This window comes from Drosophila obscura, unplaced genomic scaffold (genome assembly GCF_018151105.1).
Source record: "Drosophila obscura isolate BZ-5 IFL unplaced genomic scaffold, ASM1815110v1 contig_179, whole genome shotgun sequence".
NCBI classification, from domain to species: domain Eukaryota; kingdom Metazoa; phylum Arthropoda; class Insecta; order Diptera; family Drosophilidae; genus Drosophila; species Drosophila obscura.
The window spans coordinates 2,525,786-2,549,067 of NW_024542766.1; the positions used below are offsets into that span (position 1 = coordinate 2,525,786).

The window sequence follows — 23,282 nt, forward strand, 5'->3', positions numbered from 1 at the left end:
GACAGAGCCCAAGTTTTGTGTAGAATGCGAAGCGGAGACTTAACAGCTCTGACAATTAGACTGCTACGAGTGCGCCTGTCTGTCTGTCTGTCTGTCTGTCTGTCTGTCTGTCTGTCTGTCTGTCCTCCTGCTCCTCTCTCTGCGTCCGCCTCTCTCTCTCTCTCTCTCTGTCCTTTGTGGGCATCAAACTTTCAACCTGATTTGAGTTGCTTTTGTGTCGGTGTTTGTTCGATTTCAATACAAGTCAATTGAGATTTTTGTTACCAGCAGCAGCAGCAGCTCAGCAGCAGAAAAGTTGCTCAGCATCGAAAGGTGTCCTTCCTTCTATTTATTGTCGAGTTTCATTTGGCGGCAATCGAGTTTTCCATTTTACAATTGTGATTGCATTTACATTTCATTTGGGAATTCATCTGGAAATATACCAGAGTAATTTTAAATAGTTGTTTAAATTTGTTTTCAACTTAAAGTTTAATGTTTTTTTTATTGGAAAATGTAATTTTTATTCATTGCACAATTTTTATTTATTATTTGTTATTATTATTTATTTATTATTATTATTTATTTATTATTATTATTTATTTATTATTATTAATATTTTTATTATTCACAAATACACATCCTGTGCTTTCCATTCATACTTTTATTAGAATCCTTTCACTCGTCACCTCGCTTAAGTGCCGAAATACTCGTCTAGCAGAACAGCATAAATGCTCTTGGGTGCTGTCGGCTTACACCTTGAGACCTACCCCCAAAAGCCCTTTGTCCACTTATTGGGCTTTCATTCCATCACATTTGTATTCCCGCAGCCTATGCAATAGACATGGAAAAGACCCCTAAGTAAGTCTCGCGATGGCATTCATTTGTACATATGTATGTATGAATATTCGGAGGAATAAGGAAAGAACCCCATGCATATGTATCACTACTATTTTGATCAATGTATTTAATATTAATGTGTTTTTGCCAACTCAGAATCATGGCCTGGGGTGGCGAACGCGCCACAAAAACTAATTTGTATGCGGAAGGTGGCGGATGTCGCCACAAAGCAGAAGAGGACGGCCCTGACCCAACGGACGGACATTGCAGTTGGAGTTGGAGTTGGCGTTGTCGGGACGTTTTGTTTTGGTTTTTGTGCGGGACGCGGCTGAAATGCGTAATCTGTGGATGCCGGGTGTTTGGCTGCTTTATGTGGAAGTGTCGAGGCGCGCAGGTGACGACTCGACGGCGACAGTTTTACTGGGCAAAAAGTGTCACAAAAACTGAAGAAATGTTGCGTCCATGCTGTGCCCCTGCCCCGTGCCACCATAGTAGGGATAGGTCAGGCATGTGTGCAAAAAGGTTTTTAATCAAGCGAACGTCTGGCGGCTATTAATCATAACAAAATGTCATGCAAATTTAATACTTAAAAACGAAGAAGCGGAAATCACCGCCTCCAGTTGTTGGTAATCAGCAAACAACATCAGCGGCAAATGAAAACATTTTTTAATTAAAGCAAATATTAAGAAATGAAAATAACAATTGTCGTGTACACAAAATTAAGACTAAACCCGAGGAAAGTGAGGCTGGCATGATGATGATGATCATGCGGTACAGGGGACAGAGAGAAAACACAAACACATAAAAAACAAAAGGAAACGGCAACTGCGGGGCACAATGGGGACACATACAACGTGATAATCAAATCATTTATAAAATAAAAGAAAATTAGAGAAAATTGCAGGAATTGTGCTGACTGCCTGCCTGCCTGCCTGCCTGCCAACATTCAACACCCAAACGCCCACACACCCACGCGCAAAAGCGAGCGTTTTGCGATGATTTTCACTTGTTAATGCAAAAGGCAGGGCCACGGGCCCACAGTATCCGCGTATCCGCTGCAGGAGACCCACACAAAAACACGCACATGCCACGCCCATTTAATGTACGCCCTCAACTTTGGCCCCCCACAGCATTTATTGCGCCCAGTTGTATGCTACATTATTTTTGGGCGACTGTGAATGCCCGCCACGAATTTCGCCTGGGAATTGGCACGGATGAAGGGTGCACAAAATTTCTACAGTGTCTCAACAATTTGAGTGCAACAAAAATATAATGATTTAAAATTGATCAAATTATTTAAATATCTTTATAAATTTATAATTGAATAATTATTTTGGAAATTAAAAATTTACTAAATTATTTAAAGATCTTCATAAATTTATAATTAAATAAAAATTTTGGAATAACTCTATTTATGGCATGGCTATCGCTTCGAAGAATATTCCATTGAAATATTGAACTTTAAACTGAAAATAAGCCAACAAAATTACTTGGAAATGCATTCAGCTCTTCGATATATGTTTTAATTGGATACTTACCTTCATACTTACCTTCATACTTACCTTCATACTTACCTTCATACTTACCCACCTACTTTCTTCGGTATATAAAATTTCGCATGAATACATTGAATGCATCATTTTTAAGCTGAAATTTCGTATTTTAGTTGTCTAACTTCTTAATTGAGTTTGAAACTTGTGGCTTAGTTCCAGTTCTTTTTCGGAAGATTTAATATCCATTGGGAAATTGTTTTCGATTGATTTATACGCCGATTTCATGTACAATTCCATCCACAATTTCGATTTTTCCAATTCTTTTCTTGGCTAACCTTTGAGCTTAACCCATGCCAACGAATGCTAAACAAATGCTAATCCTAATGCCAATCCCATTTGTATTCTTATTCCATTTCCAAAATTGTATTCAGGTGCATGGAAAAGAGTATTCCACATTTGGTTGCAACTTTGTGTGGACGGATACTGTGTTTTGTTGCCTCAGATATTTGGTGTGTGCCCCCCATTCAGTTATATTTCTCTCCCTCCCTTCTCACTGCCTTTTCTTTGCTGTGCCTTTTAAAGCGCCGAAATTGTGTAAAGCGTCTGTTATGGCCTTTGGGGCTCTGATTCATTTTTTGAGGTTGGTGCTGTGAGGACAAACGAGATGGGGACTGGTGCTGTGGCTTGGGGGGGTTGGGGTTGAATTTTTCTTTTTGTGTGTGTGTATTTATGGCGTCTTTCGCCCTCAATTTCATTTGCAATTGAATTTGGGATTATTTTTCATTTTTGCTTGCGCATCTTACTCGTACTCCCCCGCTCCCCCCACACCCACACAGCTCCACACATACACAGCAAAGGCCACAAGTGGCCTGAATGGGTCTGGGTCCGTAATTGGGAGCGCATGAGGCAGGGAGACAGGGATCGTACCAGAGACAGAAAGAGTGAGAGAAAAGCTAGAAGTCGAAGAAAACGAGGGAGAAAAATCTACAGCTACACAACTACAGCTATGAAAAGCCGGCATGCATGTCTGAGCGTCGTTTGTCTCTGACTCAAAACTGAAACTGAACTCAGAGTTCGGGCTCTGGTCCTGGTCCTGGTCTTGGTTTTTTTTTTTTTTGGGTTCTGTATATTCTGTTCTGGTCTGGGTGCCTCCTTCGGTGGATGGAACGAGCAGCGACAGCGACAAAACCTAAGCTGCCCTGAGCCTGGCCTGGCCCGGTCTGGCCTGGCAACGGAAGTTGTAAAATTCATAAGTCGAGCGAACGCGCGTGGCTTTTGTGCAATTGGAGCCACAAGAAGGAGACAGCGGGACAGCGGGTGGGACGGGGGTAAAGTGAATATAAAAAACACACAAAAAATACAGAGAATCGTAGAAGAAATAGCAGAAGAAAATCTTGAACTGAACTCCAGTAAAGATAACACCAAAGTGCACTTTAATCTTTGTGTGGAAATCTCAACGAAGCGCTGGGCCGGGCTGGGCTGGGCTGAGCTGGGCTGGGCGATGCAGTCAAAGCTAAAGCGAAATATGATTGAAGTGTCGTCACGCAGGGGGCAGGGGGCAGGGTTGTTGGGATGTGTATGTGGATGGGCGAAAGGAATGTGTGACAGCAAATGAAGCCAGTGTCGTCGAGCAGGAGACTGTCAGCGAAGCACAAGGGGAAGTGGATGAGGATGAGGATGTGGATGTGAAAGTTGAAGTGGATGTGGATGTGGAAAGGGGAGAGAGCACAAAGCAAAAAGCAGCCGTTGAGTGGCATGGTTTGTAGCTGGAGAAATTGGAAAAATGGAATGTGTAAAGGAGAGAGAGAGAGAGACGCGCGCGCTCCATGGCGATGGCGATGGCGATGGCAATGGCGACTCAACAGCTGTTGATTGAAATAGGTATGGGGATGGAGATGGCGATGGAGATGGCGATGGAGATGGAGTGTGCACGGAGGGAGATAACTTCAAATACAGAAATGTCCAGGGAGCAGAGGGAAGGGCAGCAGCAGCAGCAGCAGCAGCAGAGTGTCTGTCAAAGGAGGCGAGCGAAGCATAAAGACCAAAAATCAGACAACATCTTGGGGTAGGCAACATCAGATAACGATTGAATGCAAACCCCTACCCTCTCTCACACACACCCAGACACACACACACACTGAAGCTGAAGAGGGTACAACAACAATAAAGCAGCTGCCACCAAAAGGAGAAAGGAAACAAAACAACAACAAAAACAACAACAAAAACGAAAAGAAAAGCAAGTAAAAGTAAAGCAAAAGGCGATGCAACAAAATGAAATAAAAACGGGTCATTGGAGTAAGAAGCGGGGCATGCAACAAAAATGAAGTAGAAAGAAATGAAGAGCGAATGGCAGAGTGGGAGAGTGGCAGAGTGCGAGTGCGAGGGGCAGGCGTACTCTCAAGGGGTTGCCTTTGAAATGCAAATTGCAAGCCACAGTGGGCTGGGCTGGGGCTGCGGTGCGGTGGGGATTTTGGATGGGTGGGTGGCCTCACTGAACATTTACGGAAGCTGTGCCACGTTGCGGCATTCTTGGCTTCTCGAGTGTTATGTATTTAGTGGCTCCGGCTCCAGCTCCAGCTGCAGCTTTGACTACGACTCTCGACTCGACTCCTTCAGGAGCCTCTGCACCTGCACCTGCACCTGCAACGCCGGGCAGGCAGGCAGCTCTACGGAATTTGGCATAGGTCGTGTGTGTTGCAACATTTTTGCTTTGGCTTTTTGCTTTGCCGCTGAAGTATGGCAACGCCGCCCAAATGCTTGTAATAAAGACAAACAGTTTGGAAATGGTCGCAAAATAAAAAGCGACCGCGCAACGGCGCATAAGAAAATGCATAATGGCAACAGTAGCACCCACTCCCACTTCCACTCCCACTCCCGCTTGAATTTTCCCAACTTTTCGTCGCCTGCTGCCGTCTGCCGCCTGCCCCCCTGGCCCGCTCACTTGGGCACACAATAGTGGCATCAGCCAAATAAAAATTTATGGCTCCAATGAAAGCTGCAACGTGGCCACTGGGAGCCACTGACTGGACTGACTGTTCTTTGGTCGCTCTGTTCGGTCTCTTGTCGCGGTCCTGGCTCTTCCCCGTTTCGTGTGGTCTGGCGCCAGGAAGAATATCCTTAGCGTGCCAGAGCCAAGCAAGCAAGAATAGCAGAGAAGGAAACCCTGTTGCCTTGTTATGACTCTTAACGATTCGGTTCTGGCTCACTGACTCCCAGGCACCCAAGCTGCCAAGCTCTCGGGCTCCCTGGCTCCCCTGTCTGAGTCTGAGTGGGTGTTTCTGGGAGGAGGTGTTTAAGTAGCAGCCAAATGAGTAGCATGAATAATGTTTAATGAAAAGTGCACAGCATTTTCAATGGTCTGCTCCTCCGCCTCCCAGCATTAAAATTACTCAGCGTAAACCAAATGGTAAAAAGTCCCACAAGAAGACAGGAACAACAGGAATAATGATTAAATTTTTATTCAAGATTCTTCAATAATAATAGCTATAAAGATAATAATTATATTGGTGGTAAAATGTTAATGAGAAATGCAGTTTATACCCGAAAGTAAAGTAAATTAAAGCGGGATAATTGGTACGCAGACCTTACTCGAATTTACACTTAAATTAATGCTTAAATTAAACCATATCTGCAGAGCATGCCCCCAAAAACTGTGCTTCAGTTTCCAAAATCTATTTGCTGCCCGCATGAATCTATTAAGCCAAAAGGAAATGCTGCCACTTCAACCCTGGCAAGGCAAATGGTTTCCAAAATTCGCACACATACATATGTATATCGTGTCACTTTTAATTCGTTTTCTCGCTTTGGTTGAAAATTCGTTTCACTGCCCCAGAATCGGTGGCACTGTGGCACTCTCGTCGTAACTCAGAATATTATGCTGGAAATGAATGTAAATTGTCGCGACCATAAAACTCTCTCTCTCTCTCTCCTGCTCTTGCTCTTGCTCTGAGCTTTTAAAAATGTGCACCACTCTGTGGTGCAGCTACCCTTCGCCCACTCCCCCGTTTTCCGCAACCAGTTCCAATCCCTGTCCTCGCCCTGTCCTGCCATGGACTATTGCGGTGTAGGGGATAAAACGCGAGGGAATCGCGTGCAAAACGCGTTGTCCAACGCGATTGTGGACCAACTGCAGCGGGAATACAAGTAAGAGATGTGGCAGCAGGCAGTGGCAGTGGCAGCAGGCGACCAACGCGTTGGCGACTCTGCTTAAACAATAAAACAATAAATTTTCATTACCGGCACGGGGCTATTAACAGTTTCCGCTGGCCAAGACAATGCCGTTCGGGGAGGGCAGGACAGTTGTGGGAAGTATCCAGCAAAGCAGTAAATACATTTGTTGATACACATTTAAAGTGCAGCAGCAGCACAGAGTATGCAACACTTTTGCCGAGTTTCCTTTTGACTTTAGCGGTTTTTCTTTCTCTCTTTTTTTTTTTTTTTTTTATTCAATTAATTCAAACATTTGACTTTGGCGTTTGCATTAAAATTTCTCACATTTCCAGTGCTGGCTGCCGGACTCCTGGTGTATGTTCGCTTTAATTGCATTTCTGTGGGTTTTTTTTTTTTCGCTCGTTGCGAGTCATAAATAATTTTTGCCAGTATGGTTGGGCGAGGGCGAGGGGCGTGCATCAGGAAAAATTAACATTCTGCCCTTTTTTGTTTCTAGGCATCCCTTGAAAGGGTTTTCTTACTCCTTTTCATTCGTTTTTCACTTGTTCTCATCCCCATCTTTCTTTTGTTCTACTCGTACAGGTCACGTGGGCGGCTGCGGCATCACGGACGAGGTCTCACAATGGATGGAGAATATACAAAATTCAGCTGTCGAAGAGCTGCCCGAGCCCATGTCAAAGGACTACCAAAAGCTCCACCGGAAGCAGCTGCACAAAAAGTCCGCTCCACAGCATCAGCAGCAGCAGCAACAGCAGCAGCATCCACCGAAGAAATACATGAGCGGCGAGGACGATTTCAAATTCCCCCATCAGAAATACTCGAAGGAGGCCAACTTTGCTGACGGTGCATTCTACGATCCGTCCACTGGACGTCGCCTGGGCTCGTCCGCCAATGTGGCCGATTGGCATGAGTTCGTCCATGAGCGGGTGCGTCGGGCCAGCGATGGCGGTGCCGGCTCTTCCGGCGGCTCGGGACCGGCAAGAGGTCGCGAGGACAACAAGAATACCTGTTCGCTCTACATACAAACGGATCCATTGATTTGGCGCCACATACGCGAGGGAATTGCCGACGTAAGTCCCTTAAATTATTTATATACCATATACATACATGTACATATATCGGAGATGCGAGGCGACGACTGACAAAGCGCGAAACGAACTCGTGCGCCAAATGAAAAATAAGGGAATGTAATTTAACAAAATCCATGAATTTTGCAATTTTTTACGAGCCTCCCCCGAAAAGTGAAGTGCACATAAAACAGAACAGAAAACGGCCCTTGGGTAAATGGGGTGGACCCGCCCACCCGCCAGACAGCGTAGTTGCTGTGCTGTTTCTTTTTTTTTTTTCGTTAAATATTTTCCCATTTTGCTGGATATGAATAAACAGAAATTGACGGATGCCCTGCTTCTTCTCCACTCCAAGATGCAAGCAGGTTGAAGGTTTTTCTTGTTTTTGTTTTGTTTTTACTCTCGGTTCAGTGGCTCGTAGAAATTTGGAATGTACCTTAACCCACGCACGCAGCATGATGAAAAATCAATAAATGGGGGGGGGGGGAGAGGTTTGTTGCGCCTAAATTCCCAGAAATAATTATAATTATGTACTCTCAAAATGGGAGCTGGCAAAGGTTTCTTTGGATATGGATCTACAAATATTTTGCATTATTAAGTATTAATTTATATTAATATAAAATATCATTTCAATTAGTGTATAAACTGACTATAGAAACATAGAAAGCCAAAAGCCATTAATTAATGGAATTCTTTGTTCATTTATTGTTGATTAGTATTTTGTTATAAGAGTATTACTTAAATGGCAGTTTATTCAAATGGAAATCTGTGTGTGCTTAAATTCCTATGGAATGTTATGATGCATATAATTTTCTCTGAAGCATCGTAATTAATTTCTTAGTGCTGAAATTCTTTACATAAATGCAGATTTATTTATTCCGATTATTCCGATTATTGGCAGGCCAAAAATATTTTAAAGTGCAATTTTTGTTTCCCCTGCTGCTATGCAAATCTATACGTCAGTTTCTCAGACAATAAATTTGCGGTGGGGGGCGGGGGGCCGGTGCGCATTTCTCACCTATTTACCCGACCAATTTTTACGCTCTATAAAGCCCCCCGTGAACCCTTTGTGTTGCCCCTCCGCAGCGCGCTGCCGTTGAATTCGTTTTGGCTGCGAGGATTTCCATGAGCGTTGCCTACTTTTCTGCGGCATCTGCAGAGCAATCATCCAATCAGCTGCTGACCTGCTTTGGATTATACGATACGAGTATAGCGTATGCAATCAACCGTTATAGCCCGCTATGGCCCGGTCCCTGTCTCCCTCTCTCTCTCTCTCTCTCTGTCTCTTTCTCTGCCACCCATCTTGAGGCAATTCTTTCGCCGCACTTTTATGTTTACGCTCATTTTTTCGCATTGTTCGCGGCGAGGAGGATGTCGACGTCAACATCCTCGTCACCAGAGTTCTGCTTGCCCTCCTATTCGCACTCCCCCCTTAGCCGAGAGCACCTCTTTTCCCATCTCGCTTGCTCTCTGTTTTTGTCTCCTTCGTTCACGTTCTCTTGCGTGTTTTTATTTGCAATGAGTTTTGCATAATTCGCGCATTTGTTTCGCTCTCTTTCTCCATCTCTCTCTCTCTGTCGCTCTCCATCACTCTCTTGCTTTTGTTTTTGCCCCACGGCATTTTGATTTTTGAGCCAGAAATTGCCGTTAGCTGCTGCTGCTCCTGCTGCTGGGTAGAAGTTGCCGCCCCACCATTTTGGTTTCGGTTTTTTAGAGCTGGAGCGTGCATAAAACCTTATAAACTTCAGCAGAATTATTCGACGAGTTTAGCTGAATTTGCATTTTTATACAAATATATTTGAAGAGTGTTTGTTTGGCGAAGGCGAAGGATGGGGATGCGGAGTGCGGAATGCGGGGTGCGGAATGCAGGATGGCTGCGGATTGGATGAGCCACTCGATGAAAGGGGACTGTGGCATGGGGTGGAGTGGAGTGGATTGGAGTTGAGGCCGTTTGTTTGTCTGTCTCCTATACCGCCGCCGGTCGGGGGGGGGGCATGCGGCATGGGTCATGGGGGTTTGGGTATGGTTTTGTTTACACAGATGTCAAGCGCATTTCCGCCATCCATCCATCCATCCATCGCATTGCGGTTTTGAGATTTTTATAACGCTCAACGCTAAAAGTCGCGACTCCGTGCCGTACGTTTTACGTTTTACGTTAATTAAATCTGTCTACCTTTTCTCACACTCCCTCTCTCTCTCTCTCCCTCCCTCTGTCTCTCTTTCTCTCTTTTTGATACTGTCAACAGCATGATCGTGGTCGAAAGTATGAGGTGGACGTGAAAACGCGCGAGGAAATCACATCGCTGATTGCACATCATGTGACGGCCGTTAATTACATTTACCGCAACACAAAGTTCGACGGACGGACCGAGCATCGGAACATACGCTTTGAGGTGAGTCCCCCCCCCCCCCCCACTGTACCCACACAAAGGTAAACGCGTGCACACGCACACGCACAAGGACACTACCGACAGGCAAAGCAGAGGGCAAACAATGAGATAAGAACAAAGCGGGTCCTGTCCTGTCCTGCCTGCCACAAACTACTCCGAACCGCAACCGGACACTGGCCGTGGCCATGGTCGTGCCCCCCAACTGTTTAAATGATGTGCGGACAGCTCTTTACCGGCGTAATGGCATATTAAATCAGAGGAATCAGAGGACTTCGACTAAAGATCACAGCGCTTGCAGCGATGCTTATTACCAAATTTAATTACAATTAATTTAAATTATTCATCAGGTGCAACGCATTAAAATCGACGATGATTCCGCCTGTCGCAACTCGTACAACGGGCCCCACAACGCCTTCTGCAATGAGCACATGGATGTGTCCAATTTCTTGAATCTCCACTCGCTGGAGGATCACTCGGACTTCTGTCTGGCCTATGTCTTCACCTACAGGTGAGTTGAGTGCAAATAAACTGCAGTGCAGAGTTGCCCAACTGATTTACGTGTTTGCTTGCAGAGACTTTACTGGCGGCACTTTGGGTCTGGCGTGGGTGGCCAGCGCATCGGGCGCCTCTGGCGGCATCTGTGAGAAGTACAAGACCTACACGGAGACGGTGGGGGGACAGTACCAGAGCACCAAGCGATCCCTAAACACGGGCATCATCACCTTCGTCAACTACAACAGTCGGGTGCCGCCCAAAGTGTCACAGCTGACATTGGCCCACGAGATTGGGCATAATTTTGGATCACCTGTAAGTGTGTCTGTCTGTGGAGTGTAGCACACAGCTCATTCTATAATAAATTAATATATATCCTCTCTCTCTCTCTCTCTCTCTCTCTGGCACACACAGCACGACTACCCGCAGGAATGCCGTCCGGGCGGTCTGAATGGCAACTTCATTATGTTCGCCAGCGCCACCTCTGGGGATCGGCCCAACAACTCCAAGTTCTCACCCTGCTCCATTCGGAATATATCCAATGTGCTGGATGTGCTGGTGGGCAACACGAAGCGGGACTGCTTCAAGGCCTCGGAGGGCGCCTTCTGCGGCAACAAGATCGTGGAGTCCGGCGAGGAGTGCGACTGCGGCTTCAACGAGGAGGAGTGCAAGGACAACTGCTGCTATCCGCGACTGATCAGCGAGTACGACCAGTCACTGAACTCCAGTGCCAAGGGCTGCACCCGCCGTGCCAAGACGGAGTGCTCGCCGTCGCAGGGCCCCTGCTGTCTGGCCAACTCGTGCACCTTTGTGCCGACGCGCTACCACCAGAAGTGCAAGGAGGAGACCGAGTGCAGCTGGTCGAGCACCTGCAACGGCACCACGGCCGAGTGCCCGGAGCCCCGGCATCGGGATGACAAGACGATGTGCAACAATGGCACCGCACTGTGCATCCGCGGCGAGTGCAGCGGCTCGCCGTGCCTGCTCTGGAACATGACCAAGTGCTTCCTCACCTCGTTCACGCTGCCGCACGCCGACAAGCGAAAGCTGTGCGACCTGGCCTGCCAGGATGGCAACGACACCGCCACCTGTCGCAGCACCAGCGAGTTTGCCGAGAAGTACAACATCCAGAAGGGCGGCATCAGCCTGCAGCCCGGCTCGCCCTGCGACAACTTCCAGGGCTACTGCGATGTCTTTCTCAAGTGTCGCGCCGTCGATGCGGACGGGCCGCTGGTGCGGCTGAAGAATCTGCTGCTGAATCGCGAGACCCTCCTGACGGTGGCCGAATGGGTCACCGAGAACTGGTACTTGGTGGTGCTACTGGGCGTCGGCTTCATTGTGGTCATGGGCGCGTTCATCAAGTGCTGTGCCGTGCACACGCCCAGCTCCAATCCTAAGAAGCGACGTGCTCGTCGCATCAGCGAAACGCTCAGGGCCCCCATGAACACGCTGCGAAGAATGGTGAGTGCTCTGATGGGATTCCTCCTTTGTACCACTTTTTCATCGTGTATCGTCCAAACTTTAGCAGCGACATCCACATCAGCGTGGAGCCGGGCCACGCAGCATCCCACCGCCGGCCCACGAGGCCCAGCACTATCCAAGAGGTGGCGATGGACGCGGCGGAGGCGGCGGTGGTCGCCACGTAGGCTCTCGATCGCACCACCAGGCGCATCCGCATGACTGGGATCGGCATCAGGGCGGCCATTCGATTGTGCCGCTGCCCACAGGCGGCGGTCATGCCAGTCGCAGCTCTGCCGCGAATCAGACGCGACGCAGCGATGGACGCGGCACCCGCTCCACGAGCAGCGGCAGGCCCGTCGCAGCGTCAGCTTCAGCAGCAGCAGCGGCAGTAGGCGGAGCTGGAGGAAGCCGGGCACATGGCGGGTATGGAGCTGAGCAGGCGATACCGGGTTCCATTGGTGGTGGTGTGCAGGCGGCCATTAGCAGCGGCGGTGTGGTGGCGCGGGCCCAGCTGCCGCTGCCTTTGCCGCCGGCCAATGCACTGCAGCAGCAACAACAACAACAGCAAGCACTCTCACCGCAACAGCCACTGCCAGCGTTCTATGCGCCGAAAGGTGCGTGTCCCTCCCCACCCCACATAGAGAGTCCAGAGATCTTAGATTCCTTTAGAGAAGTAGCGTCCCCCCATACACTCTCCCCACTTCTATACGTATCTCTCTCTCCACCCCCCCGTTCTTCCACCAAATTTAATTTGTTGTTTTTCTTTTCGTTTGCGAAACGCTGAAATTCAGACTTACCACCACGCAATAAGTCCCGCTCATCACGTACCAACAACACCAACAACACCTCCACCACATCCACCGCGGCAGCCGGCACAGGGGCGGGTGCGGGTGCGGGGGCGGCCAGTAGTGGCAAGAGCAGCAGTAAGGGCAGCAAGAGTGCCAAAGCCAAAGACACAAAGCAACACAGCGGCAGTCGCAGCAGCAGCAAAGAGAAGGCCGCCAAGCCAGTGCGCCGCAATATCGTTTACTAGCGCGGAAAGAGCGGAGCGGAGCGGAGCGGAACACACGATCACACGGCCATAAACTGAAGACATACATTTAAACCCAGAAAGACAGATCCGATCCGATCCGATCAGCTCGGCTCGGCTCGGCTCAGATCCCGAACCCAACGAATGCTCGCCCGTGCGCTTTTTCAACATCCACCCAACCCCCACAGTCATCGATCCATCAGCCGTTGCCTCCCCACCACTTTAAACCATAAATGATACAAACATTTTGACAGAATCAATTGGTATGACATTTGTGTTGTTTTCTGCCCAAAATTTATTAAGTTTGCTCACTCCCAACACTCCCCACATGCCCATGGGCATGCCCGCCCAACTAATTGTTTTATTGTGCGTACTCCTGACCTCCGCCCAACCTCATGGCATGTTCCCGTTTCGTGGATTCCCTCCTGATTTTTGTAGTGTTGCGTTTGGTTTATTATATTGTTGTTGTTTTGTTATTGCATGTGCATTTGAATAAACTAATTTGTTTTATTTAAGCCTCTTACTAAACATATTCATAAGGATTTTATTTAATATTTTACACAACAAAATGTGGTGGGCAAGATAAAGGTTTTATATGCCCCAAGCAGTTCTAATTCAGCCCCAGATACTTTCGTAGAATAATTATAGATATTCCACATGATCCAATTAACATCTTACAAAGTCCAAGAAAGAGTTAGGGGTTCATTGGTCATTCCATCAAAAGAAAATAAAAGAGTAATCTATCAGGCAGTGCTAACACAGTCGCATGACATTTCTAACTGATATATTTATTTCAAATCTATATTTTGAATATTTTGAAAGAAGAAAACTTTATCGATTGGTAAACTTTGAAAGAAGAAAACTTTATCGATTGGTAAACGATAATAACTATTTGCGATCCGCCCATCTTCCGCTGTGACAATTTGTTACCAAAATTAACTACTTCAGTATAAAAGTATAAAATAATTGATTAAAATACTAGAGCAATAGGAATTGATTAACTGATTAAAATACTAGAGCAATAGAAACCACAAAGCTTTCATATTATTTTTGTTGTAACAATACAAATCTATAATTTCTCACTAATACCACTAATCATTAATGTTGTAGATAAGCAAAGCAATATATATATATTAAATATGAAAGATAAATAATTTATTATACTTTTTGTTCGTAGCCGTCGCGCCGCCGCTGCTACAAGTAAGCTTTAGTCGGCCGACATCGCTGCACGAACAGCAGCAGCAGCAACATCAGCAGCAGCAGCAGGTGCAGGAGCAGCAACTGGAGCCACATCAACAGCAGCAACAGGCGTTTGCCGATGCCTATGCGGCCTTGGGGCGGGGTCAGTTCGAGTCAACGACACGGGCACCCAACAACAGCAAAGTTTGACAGCCAAAGGCGGCAATGCAGCGGCACAAGAAGCCAAAGGCCAAGCGGCTAAAGCAGCAGCGACAGCAAATGCAACCAACACAGCCACAACAGCAACAACAGCAACAAAAGCAAATACAACAGAAATCAAATGAACTCAAATTAAATGTAAATGTAATTTTTATGCTAATTATTTTTATTTAAACGAAAGTTTGTTTGCGTGGGGTAAAAGCAACAGAAAGAACAACAACAACAAAAAAAAAAAACAAAAAACGAAAAGAGACAAATTTCATAGGACAACAGAGAAAAGCTAAAAATGAATGATATTTTTTATGAAATTAAATTAAATTAAAATGAAATGAAATGCGTAACGGCAACATGCGAAATATGATTAATATAAATAATTGAAAATGGCAACAGGCATAATATATACATACATACATATATACATATACAAAACTATGCCCATGTACATATTTACTGTGCGTACATGAATATGTATTTACAAAGCAGCAACCGCAACAAACAAAACGTATAGAAAATAATAAAAAAAAAATATATATTAAATTGTGCGAAAAGGAAAAAACATTATATTTAAATGTCGGACAAACCTCTAAAGACAAGTCATGAATACAAAATTAATTAAACATTGAAAAATCGCAAAAATGTGTGTTTGTACAAACCAAAAAAAAAAAAAAGTAAAAAATCAAATAAAATATACATGAAAAACTGTGTGAATTAATTAAGCGACATTCACAAGAAAAGCGGAAACAGCAAAGCATTTAAATTGTATTTAACTGTAACGAAGGCTAACAGTTTAATTAAAGCCGTCAAAATTGCATTTGTAAACTAGCAAAGAACCACGAAAATCTAAAACCGCAAACAAAATACCGACGTATGTATGTACATGTATTCCAAGGGTGAATTTTTATTTAATTTGTTGTTCTGCATGAAATGTGAATTCTTTTCATGTCGCTTTAAGTCGATCCCCTCTTTGTGCAGTGCAGAGCCAGCAGGCAAACAAAAAAAAAAACCACAACTAATTTTTATATTTCACATATTTTGATTATTTTAGGTACAATTTTCTATTGTCAGTTTTGATTAGTATTAGGTTAAAAGCTTTATGTTTTAGCAAGCTGGTAGCGAGCCCGCCACTGATTATGTTTAATGTTATCTGACATGTACATGTACATACATGTATATGATATGTATGTATCTCCCTAAATCTAAATGTATTTCGTGAGTCATGTACGCGTGCTCGTATGTGACTTTGTTTTAGTACTCTTATCTTAGGTTACTAGTTTATGTTTTTTGTTTTTGTCTGAGTTTCGATTTGCATGCTCAATGTTTAACAATGCAACTGCCCGGAGTCTCGTACGGATACGCTGTCCTATGTGACCGTACTACTACTCCAAGCCAACGGATCAAAGATATTTTAATAATATTAATGGAATGCTTGTGTTCATCTCAATCATCATTTAGCTAGCCCATGCAAGGCAGATCAAATTCCAACTGTTTGATCAGTTTTTACAGTATTTTTTGTGAATGATTCGGTTTTTTTTTTTTTAATTTATCACAAAACTAATCGTAATTTTACGTTGCAGACATTTTTAACACATATTTTGAACCTGTTCATATACTTGAGTCTCTGTGAACGAAACGCGTGCTCTGTGTTAGCCTCATCTTCGATTCCTTACACAAAAACACCAACTTCAAACTCTTGTAAATAAACTCTATGAAATATATATAAAAGTAAATAACAAATAAGTAAGCGAATAAATTTAAAATGAATTGCATATACATAAACCGCTAAGTAAGTTCACAAATTAATTAAATTAAATAAATTGATATATGGAATATGTATTCGATAAATTTACAAATTAAAAATTTAAAATGCAAACAAACAAATGAAACTCAAACCAAGCAAATGCTTCTGGTTTTTTTCTCAAACAAAATAACAGACAAAGAACAAAAACAAAAAACATTTAACTATTAATTTAATTAAAATAAATAATGAATTAATTAATTGACTTTAAGTAAACTAATTAATTATGATTATGAAAAAAAAGGCAAAGGAAACTTCTACAAAACAAAAGAATGAATGAATATGAGAAATGATAATAAAACACAAGAACAAAAACTACTATTTTATAAAATAAAAACAATGTGTATATAATTACGAATATGTATATGGACTTGATCACAAAATTCTGTGTGTGCAATTGTAATGTAAAAAAAGGTGCATATACTATTGCTAATTTGGGTCAAGGGCAGAATCTCCATAGACTCCACAGACTGCCAATTTCGGATGACTATCATCATATGCCTGTCATCGTTCTGTAGGGGTAATAAAAGCGACCCGGCCCGTTGTGCATATGAGTTTGTAGTTCATTAAGGATACGCATTTTAATTTATACTTTTTAAATCATTTTTATTTTTTGTTAGCAGTAAGACAATAAGTTACAAATACTTAAAAATTAGTATACAAAAAACGGTTTTGGTTAACTACAAACGAGACGAACAAAATTGAGTTGAGGCCTCTGCTGACCGAAGCTATCAGTGGCTCCCACCAACTTATGCGCGTATTCGAGAGGCCTTCTTGCTCTTGTCGGCCTTCGGTGGAGGTGGTCCGCTGCGTCCGGCCTGCATGTGGCGATTGTAGATGCTGTGAAGGAGATGAGATGTCAGATTATAATGGATAAACAGTGGCTATTTCGTGCGTTTCACTCACATTTTGTAGGTCTCCGTTTTGAGGTAATCAATCACGTGACTGATGCCCAACAGATATTGCTCGGCAATGGGATTCACCCAGGGATTCTCCTCCATTTTCATTACCGACTTGTTGCTCAGCAGATCCAGCTGAGCCACCTCGGGCGGAAGTACCTGCAGCCTGTTGTTTTGGATGTGCAGCTCCCGCAGACGAGCCAACTCGCCAATCTCCCGCGGCAGTTCCAAAAGGTCGTTGTCGCGCAGTCCAAGTATCTGCAGATTCTTTAGTTGGCCCAGCTCTTTGGGTATATACTCAAAGTCGTTGTCGCCCAGATACAGGGCGCGCAGCGTCTCCATGCCAAAGAAGTTGCCGGGCAGCACTTGCTCGCTCAGATTGTTGTACGACAGATCGAGAACCTCCAGCACGGGAAAGGCGCCAAACCCACGCGGTAGGTTCACCAGCCGATTAATGGACACATTCAGGATGCGCAGCTTTGGCATGGACGATAGCGAAACTGGCAGCTCGGCTAGCTGGTTGTTCGACAGGTTGAGAATTTCCAAATTGAGCAAATTCGCGATTCCCGGACTGATCACACTGATCTTATTGTGCGACAGCGTGAGTCGGGTGATATTAGACATGTTGACTGAAACAAGCAAACAAAATTAATTTCAAATAAATTATAATTGAACAAATAAGATTTTAAATTTGAACCTCACAGCTAATTTCCTACTTGGTTAACTGTATACTTTATACGGAACAGCTGTCTGCACGCAACAGGCACCCCCAACAGGCTATGTGCTAGAGCGAGATAACTATAGCTGCATGGAACATTTTTGTTGCTGCTAGAATTGTTTTAATTTAAACAAATAAATATGTATGAATAATGTTGTTTGCACATAATGATAATTATTTTCACATTTTGACTTTTATAACTATTTTGTCTCAAAATCTGTTTCTGCCTTTTCAGATTCTGTGCCTGCCACCTACATATGTATTTATGTATGAACATATGGAATGAGGTGCTGTATGTACGTCATCGCAGAAAATAAATGTGGGAAAACTAGTTAAAACAATATCTCCAGCTATTTATTTTCAATACGATAATCTCAATGCAGACATTCCAGTGACAGAAGGATGCAAATAGAGAAGTATTCCTGTTTTATTCTTGACAGCTGTAGGGCGAGGCCGAATTTTGCGTTGGAGTTTCTGGTGACTTGTGGCTGCCTGTATAAAACACTATTTACACAGTTACAAGTTGTACTTACACAGTCCGGGCAGCTCCTCGAAGGAAGTGAGACCCTTCTCCACCAGGTCCAGTTCCCGGTTTTGCGTTTCCCTGGCTTCATCCAATACTTTCTTTGCTTTCGACATCTTCGCGTTTACAGGCAGACACTGACTCATTTTGTTGTTGCTGCTGTTCTATGTGTTCAAAAAAGATGCCAGACTGTTGGAAAAAAATAGTTTTTTAATTTTATTTTATTATTTTTATAAACGCCTTTTTGCAGAATTAATTTATGAAGTCCTGCAATGAACATTTTATATAATATTCAGTGTGAGTCGTCATGGACAGTTAAAGTATAGTAATTCGAAGAATTATCACATACCCAATGGCTGCCCAACTGTATATGAGATGGTGCTCTCGCAACTGTGGTAACTGCAATTTTCGCCTGCATATGTTTCTCTGCGAACAGTTTTTCAGCAGTTTTCCATCACTTTGATATACAAAAATGAACTTGACCTAGTTTATGATGGGAAAATAAGTTTTACACTGAAATATATCGCTTTTCACCTGCATCTACTTTAATTTTGTTTGATTATATGATTTTACCCTATTAAAAATTGGGGCAGTGGCTTTATTCTAATGTGTTTCTAATAGCGTGCCGTTCTAAAAATCGAATCACAAAAATAGCCAAGATGCAGAATTAGTTGTACGTCGCGGCGTGCGATCTCTCGGTTAACTAAAGACTCGAAATCTCCCACAGCGTCAACGAGATCGATCGATGTGAATGTGGATATGCTGAGAATGTGGTGTGCCTGGTCGGCTCTCTGGCATGAGCTGGTTTTGCCTTTTCTGATTGTCTCAACTGTCGATTAAAACAAAAGCAGCAAACCGAAAGCCAATGCCGGCCCAAAACTTGATATTGTTGATGTTTGCTTTTGTTTATTTTATAAAATATATTCTGTACGTTATCCGAGGGAAGATCACTGCGAGGGAAACCAGTTTAAGATAGTGGATTGAACGATTTTTCTACCCAGTACTCGAAGGGTTTAGAGATATATTAGTTTTGTGGTGGATGTGAAGGTGTGTATCACCCAGAACGAAACTTTTCCGACCTCAGTATATGCATCAACAGCATTAATAGCCGAAATCTAGATCTCAGAAATCTCAAATATCTCTTTGTATTTCGTTGCTCTCTGTTTCGCTCTCATTTTTCCCATTTTCTGCCTCCACTTTCCACCGTTCAAATGGCAGAAAACCGTTAAATTCAAATCTGAGATACCAGGCGCACAGAAATCAGCAGAAGGTCGCTTGTTTTTTTAAGTTCTCTTTTTTCTTGTTTCTCTTTGTATTTCGTTGCTCTCTTTTTTCGCTCCCATTTTTCCCATTTTCTGCCTCCACTTTCCACCGCTCAAATGGCAGAAAACCGTTAAATTCAAATCTGAGATACCAGGCGCACAGAAATCAGCAGAAGGTCGCTTGTTTTTTTTAAATTCTCTTTTTTTCTTGTTTCTCTTTGTATTTTTTCGCTCCAGATTTTTCCCATTGCCTCCACTTTCCACCGCTCAAATGCCAGAAAAACCGTTAGAATTCAAATCTGAGATACCAGGGGAGAAATCAGCAGAAGGTCGCTGCTTTTTTTAAATTCTTTTTTTCTTGTTTCTCTTTGTATTTCGGCGCCCGCCCATTTCCCATTTTCTGCCTCCACTTTCCACCGCTCAAATGGCCGAAACCGTAAAAATAGCGCCCTCCCCCCCCCCCACTTCCACCGCTCAAATGGGAAAATCGTTAAATTCAAATCTGAGATACCAGGCGCACAGAAATAGCAGAAGGCCCCCCCCCCCCCCCCCCACCCCAAATGGCAGAAAACCGTTAAATTCAAATCTGAGATACCAGGCGCACAGAAATCAGCAAAAGTCCATGTTTTTTCCCTTGTTTCTTTGTATTTCGTTGTTCATTTTTCCCATTTTCTACACTAAATGGGAAACCGTTAAATTATGATGGCGCACAGAAATGAGTCGCTCTTTTTTTAAATTGTTGTTTTTTCTTGTTTCTATATAATTTAAAATCATATTTTTTCCTCTCATCCACCCCCACTCCACCGAATGAGAAAACCGTTAAATTCAATCTAGATAAATCAGCAGAAGGTCGTACGCAAAAATCCTTTAAAATCAGACTTCAAGGACGAGGACAAGGACTGTTTTTTCTCGCTATTTTTAATATATTTGGAATAAAACCATCAAAACTACGATATTTCTCTTCCGATCTGAGCGTGCTATGCCTCCTCGTAATCGCGAGAATGTCCCTGCATTTTAACTTCAAGATACTGCCTTTTAAATCTATTTTGTCTCCGATTTTCATCAAGACTCAGAAAGTACTTTTTCTAAAATAAATCTAGCCCCAAAAGATACTACATACTATTAACGATATATTTCTGACAAGTCAAAAATAGTTCCAACCCCTAAAGATATAAGTATACATATTAATATATTTTTGTTTTTTTGTATTCAGTTCTTTATTAATGCTATTAATGTCCCATGCCTTGGGATCCGCTACCATGTGTTGCACGAGGTGTTCGACGCTTGTGCTGGCACTTAGCTCCTCCTCTAGCAGGCGCCTCTTTTGCTCGAAGCAGTGGCACTCGAAGAAGACGTGGTGGGCGTCCTCCTCGATGCCACGGCCACAAGCCGGGCACCAATCCTCAGATTCGTGGCCAAACCGCATTAGGTACGACCTGAAGCAGCCGTGACCGCTCAGCAGCTGTGTGAGGTGGACGTCCACCTGGTCCAGCATACAAGATCTGGGAAGAAACAACGCTAGCGATTAGTTTCCTCCTTGCCTGTTTTGGTCCCCTGGTGCTTAGCAGAATTCTCGATAGTGCTCGACAGTCTGGTGTCCAGCATTACCCCTAGGTATTTTAGCGCCCTTTGGGATGCGACGTCGTGTCCACCGACCGACACTTTGGCTGTCTCCACTTTCTTCCTACTACTGATCAGCACGGCCTCAGTCTTGTGGGCAGCTAGCTGGAGTCCCGCTACAGCCAACCACGACTCCACGGCTTGTATTGCCTCGTTAGCAGCTGCTTCCGCCGCTTCCAGGTGCTTTGCCACCACTACGATGACCACGTCATCGGCGAAACCTATTATCGTCGTGTTCTCTGGCAGGTGTAGTCGGAGGACACCGTCGTACATCGTGTTCCATAGGAGCGGCCCAAGTACCGACCTCGTACGTTCTCGACCCCTCGCTCGTCTCGTACGTCAGCACCCTGTCGCTGAGGTAGCTGTACACCGTTCTCAGTAGGTATTCTGGGATCCGGAGTGTGCGTAGAGCCTCCATGGTTCTTGCCCAGTCTGTCGTGTTGAAGGCGTTTTTTATGTCAAGGGTAACCAGTAGGCAGTACTGTTTGTTACCCCCTCTCCAACGTGTTCCGCTGATGGCCTTCTCCGCTATGGTTGTAACCTTTCCTATGGCATCCAGCGTCGATCTTCCTTTACGGAATCCATACTGGTTGGTCGATAGGCCGCCGGCGTCCTCTATGGCATCGCTTAGCCTGCGCGCAATAAGTTTAACGCCTTCCCCGAGTTGTCCAGAAGACAAATTACATATTAATATATATACATATACATATGTATTGCAAGAGTAATCGCCTTTTTATTATCAAGAACAAAATGTATTGTAGCGGTGCTTTTATTTTTTTCGCAACTGTCGAGTATGAACATTCCTATTGAATTCATTTGATTGTAAGCTTTTGCGTTGAGCGGTTGTACATCTTAAACAATTCACAGAATGTCCACAAAGTCCGCGTCGCTCCTCTTGTTTATGTTAATTGTTTTGCATCTGCAGACATCTTTTGCAAGCGATTCGGTGAGTGGAAATTCAAGATGAATTCTGGCATAGTCAACTGGAGCTTCTTTCTAACAGATCGCCACATTGTCGATTCAGAGCTCTGAAAGTCAGTGCGGTGGATATTGCTTTTTTGTCCTGAAGCCTCTTCTGGACCACGTTGCAGCCAATCAGGAGCGGTGGAATGCCTGCGACGCCAAACTGGACAGGACGGAGAGCCAGCTGGTAGTCCTACAGGAAAAATTGTCCAAAATAGAAGCGGAAAAGGCTGCTGAGGGAAAACTGGTGGAGAAGCCGAAAGTAAAGCAACTAGATTCCTTCGTGCAGATCGGCTCCAGGTTCTTCTACATCGAGCAGAATCACAGAGTCAGCTGGTTTTCCGCTACGTGTATATGCCGTCAGATGGGTGGCTATCTGGCGAGTCCGAGAAGCGAGGAAGAGTGGAATGGCATTAAGGAAAAGCTCACACAAAACCGAGTTTATTGGCTTGGAATTTCTGACTTGGCCAATGAGGGCTCGTATCTGTCGCAGGCCACAGGAAATTTGGCACCTTTTCTAAAGTGGAAATCTGGTGAGCCCAATGATCAATTAAATAATGAGAATTGTGTGGAAGTTCGACCCGAAATGAATGACAACTATTGTACATTAAAGAATTATTTCATTTGCGAGGCAGGCGATGAATCATAATAAATATCAAACCTAAAAGTAAAACCAACAGCTTCCGACATCTGATAAGAGGATCCACTGTTTCTCGTGCTTTTGCTTATGAAATGAAACGCAAAGTAAGTGAAAATGAAATGAGCACAGCAAAAAAGCTTTAAGATTAGGCTCCGAATAGAATAGAATACTATACGTATGATGCAATGGCATGGGCATATCCCCGGTAACAGTGAATCAACAATTGGGTTTTTTCAGGAATATATTTAATTCAAACGTCAAAAGACCAACAAAATCCAAACTATGCATCTCTGATTTATTTGTAGTCATAGTATATCAAGATCACCTCTGGTATCAAGTGTTATTCCTGGTATTGGAAGTCATACCAAATCGCATTCTTATCACGCGGCAATATTTCGCAATGACAAATTTTTGTTATTTTGCACTGGTCCAATTTTCTTCATTGACAAAGGCGAATTAAAAGTCTTGTGTTTTTTGTTGCGACTTTTTTTCTTCGAGTACTTTCCGACATAAGCTGTACTAACACTTGCAGAAGAATGTCTAAC

At 44.1% G+C, this 23,282-nt stretch overlaps 3 protein-coding genes across 8 annotated transcripts in view; 2 read left to right on the top strand and 1 right to left on the bottom strand.

The window, feature by feature from the left end:
• LOC111075416 (disintegrin and metalloproteinase domain-containing protein 10) overlaps positions 1 to 14,539 on the top strand; it is a 112,079-nt gene extending 97,540 nt beyond the window's left edge. Inside the window, exons 5-12 of one of the 4 annotated variants that reach the window (XR_002607944.2) lie at positions 7,062 to 7,549; positions 9,793 to 9,939; positions 10,284 to 10,444; positions 10,509 to 10,743; positions 10,843 to 11,889; positions 11,954 to 12,503; positions 12,681 to 13,182; positions 14,097 to 14,152. Coding sequence is in view for 2 of the 4 variants with exons in the window: in XM_022368710.2 (XP_022224402.2) it covers positions 7,062 to 7,549; positions 9,793 to 9,939; positions 10,284 to 10,444; positions 10,509 to 10,743; positions 10,843 to 11,889; positions 11,954 to 12,503; positions 14,097 to 14,308 (2,840 nt within the window). In the remaining 2 variants the exon portion in view is untranslated. Of the gene's footprint in view, positions 1 to 7,061; positions 7,550 to 9,792; positions 9,940 to 10,283; positions 10,445 to 10,508; positions 10,744 to 10,842; positions 11,890 to 11,953; positions 12,504 to 12,680; positions 13,183 to 14,096 lie in introns of all 4 variants that reach the window. The other 3 variants (XR_002607945.2, XM_022368710.2, XM_022368711.2) reach the window with 3 other exon arrangements.
• A 2,172-nt stretch (positions 14,540 to 16,711) lies between these two features.
• Positions 16,712 to 18,926, bottom strand: LOC111075438 (ras suppressor protein 1). 2 transcript variants are annotated; one of them, XM_041592233.1, is made up of 5 exons: positions 18,826 to 18,924; positions 18,602 to 18,735; positions 18,263 to 18,441; positions 17,019 to 17,640; positions 16,712 to 16,952 (listed from the first exon to the last, which is right to left on the bottom strand). In XM_041592233.1, exons 3-5 carry the CDS (start codon positions 18,396 to 18,398, stop codon positions 16,862 to 16,864), a joined length of 849 nt encoding a protein of 282 aa, XP_041448167.1. In that variant the 5' UTR covers positions 18,399 to 18,441; positions 18,602 to 18,735; positions 18,826 to 18,924; the 3' UTR covers positions 16,712 to 16,861. The 2 variants fall into 2 exon arrangements, with proteins under 2 accessions (XP_041448167.1, XP_022224427.2); XM_022368735.2 differs by having other exon boundaries at positions 18,602 to 18,926.
• A 3,013-nt stretch (positions 18,927 to 21,939) lies between these two features.
• LOC111075408 (C-type lectin 37Db-like) lies at positions 21,940 to 22,770 on the top strand. Of its 2 annotated transcripts, none has more exons than XM_022368700.2 (2): positions 21,940 to 22,080; positions 22,138 to 22,770. In XM_022368700.2, exons 1-2 carry the CDS (start codon positions 22,003 to 22,005, stop codon positions 22,744 to 22,746), a joined length of 687 nt encoding a protein of 228 aa, XP_022224392.2. In that variant the 5' UTR covers positions 21,940 to 22,002; the 3' UTR covers positions 22,747 to 22,770. The 2 variants fall into 2 exon arrangements, with proteins under 2 accessions (XP_022224392.2, XP_022224393.2); XM_022368701.2 differs by having other exon boundaries at positions 22,159 to 22,770.
• The last annotated feature ends 512 nt before the right edge of the window (positions 22,771 to 23,282 follow it).

Coding starts and splice junctions, on each gene's coding strand:
- LOC111075408 (XM_022368700.2), top strand. CDS start 22,003: ATGTCCACAAAGTCCGCGTCGCTCCTCTTGTTTATGTTAATTGTTTTG. Junction 22,081..22,137: donor CATCTTTTGCAAGCGATTCG/GTGAGTGGAAAT, acceptor TCTTTCTAACAG/ATCGCCACATTGTCGATTCA.
- LOC111075438 (XM_022368735.2), bottom strand. CDS start 18,398: ATGAGTCAGTGTCTGCCTGTAAACGCGAAGATGTCGAAAGCAAAGAAA. Junction 17,641..18,262: donor CGAGGAGCTGCCCGGACTGT/GTAAGTACAACT, acceptor TGCTTGTTTCAG/TCAACATGTCTAATATCACC. Junction 16,953..17,018: donor AAAACGGAGACCTACAAAAT/GTGAGTGAAACG, acceptor TCTCCTTCACAG/CATCTACAATCGCCACATGC.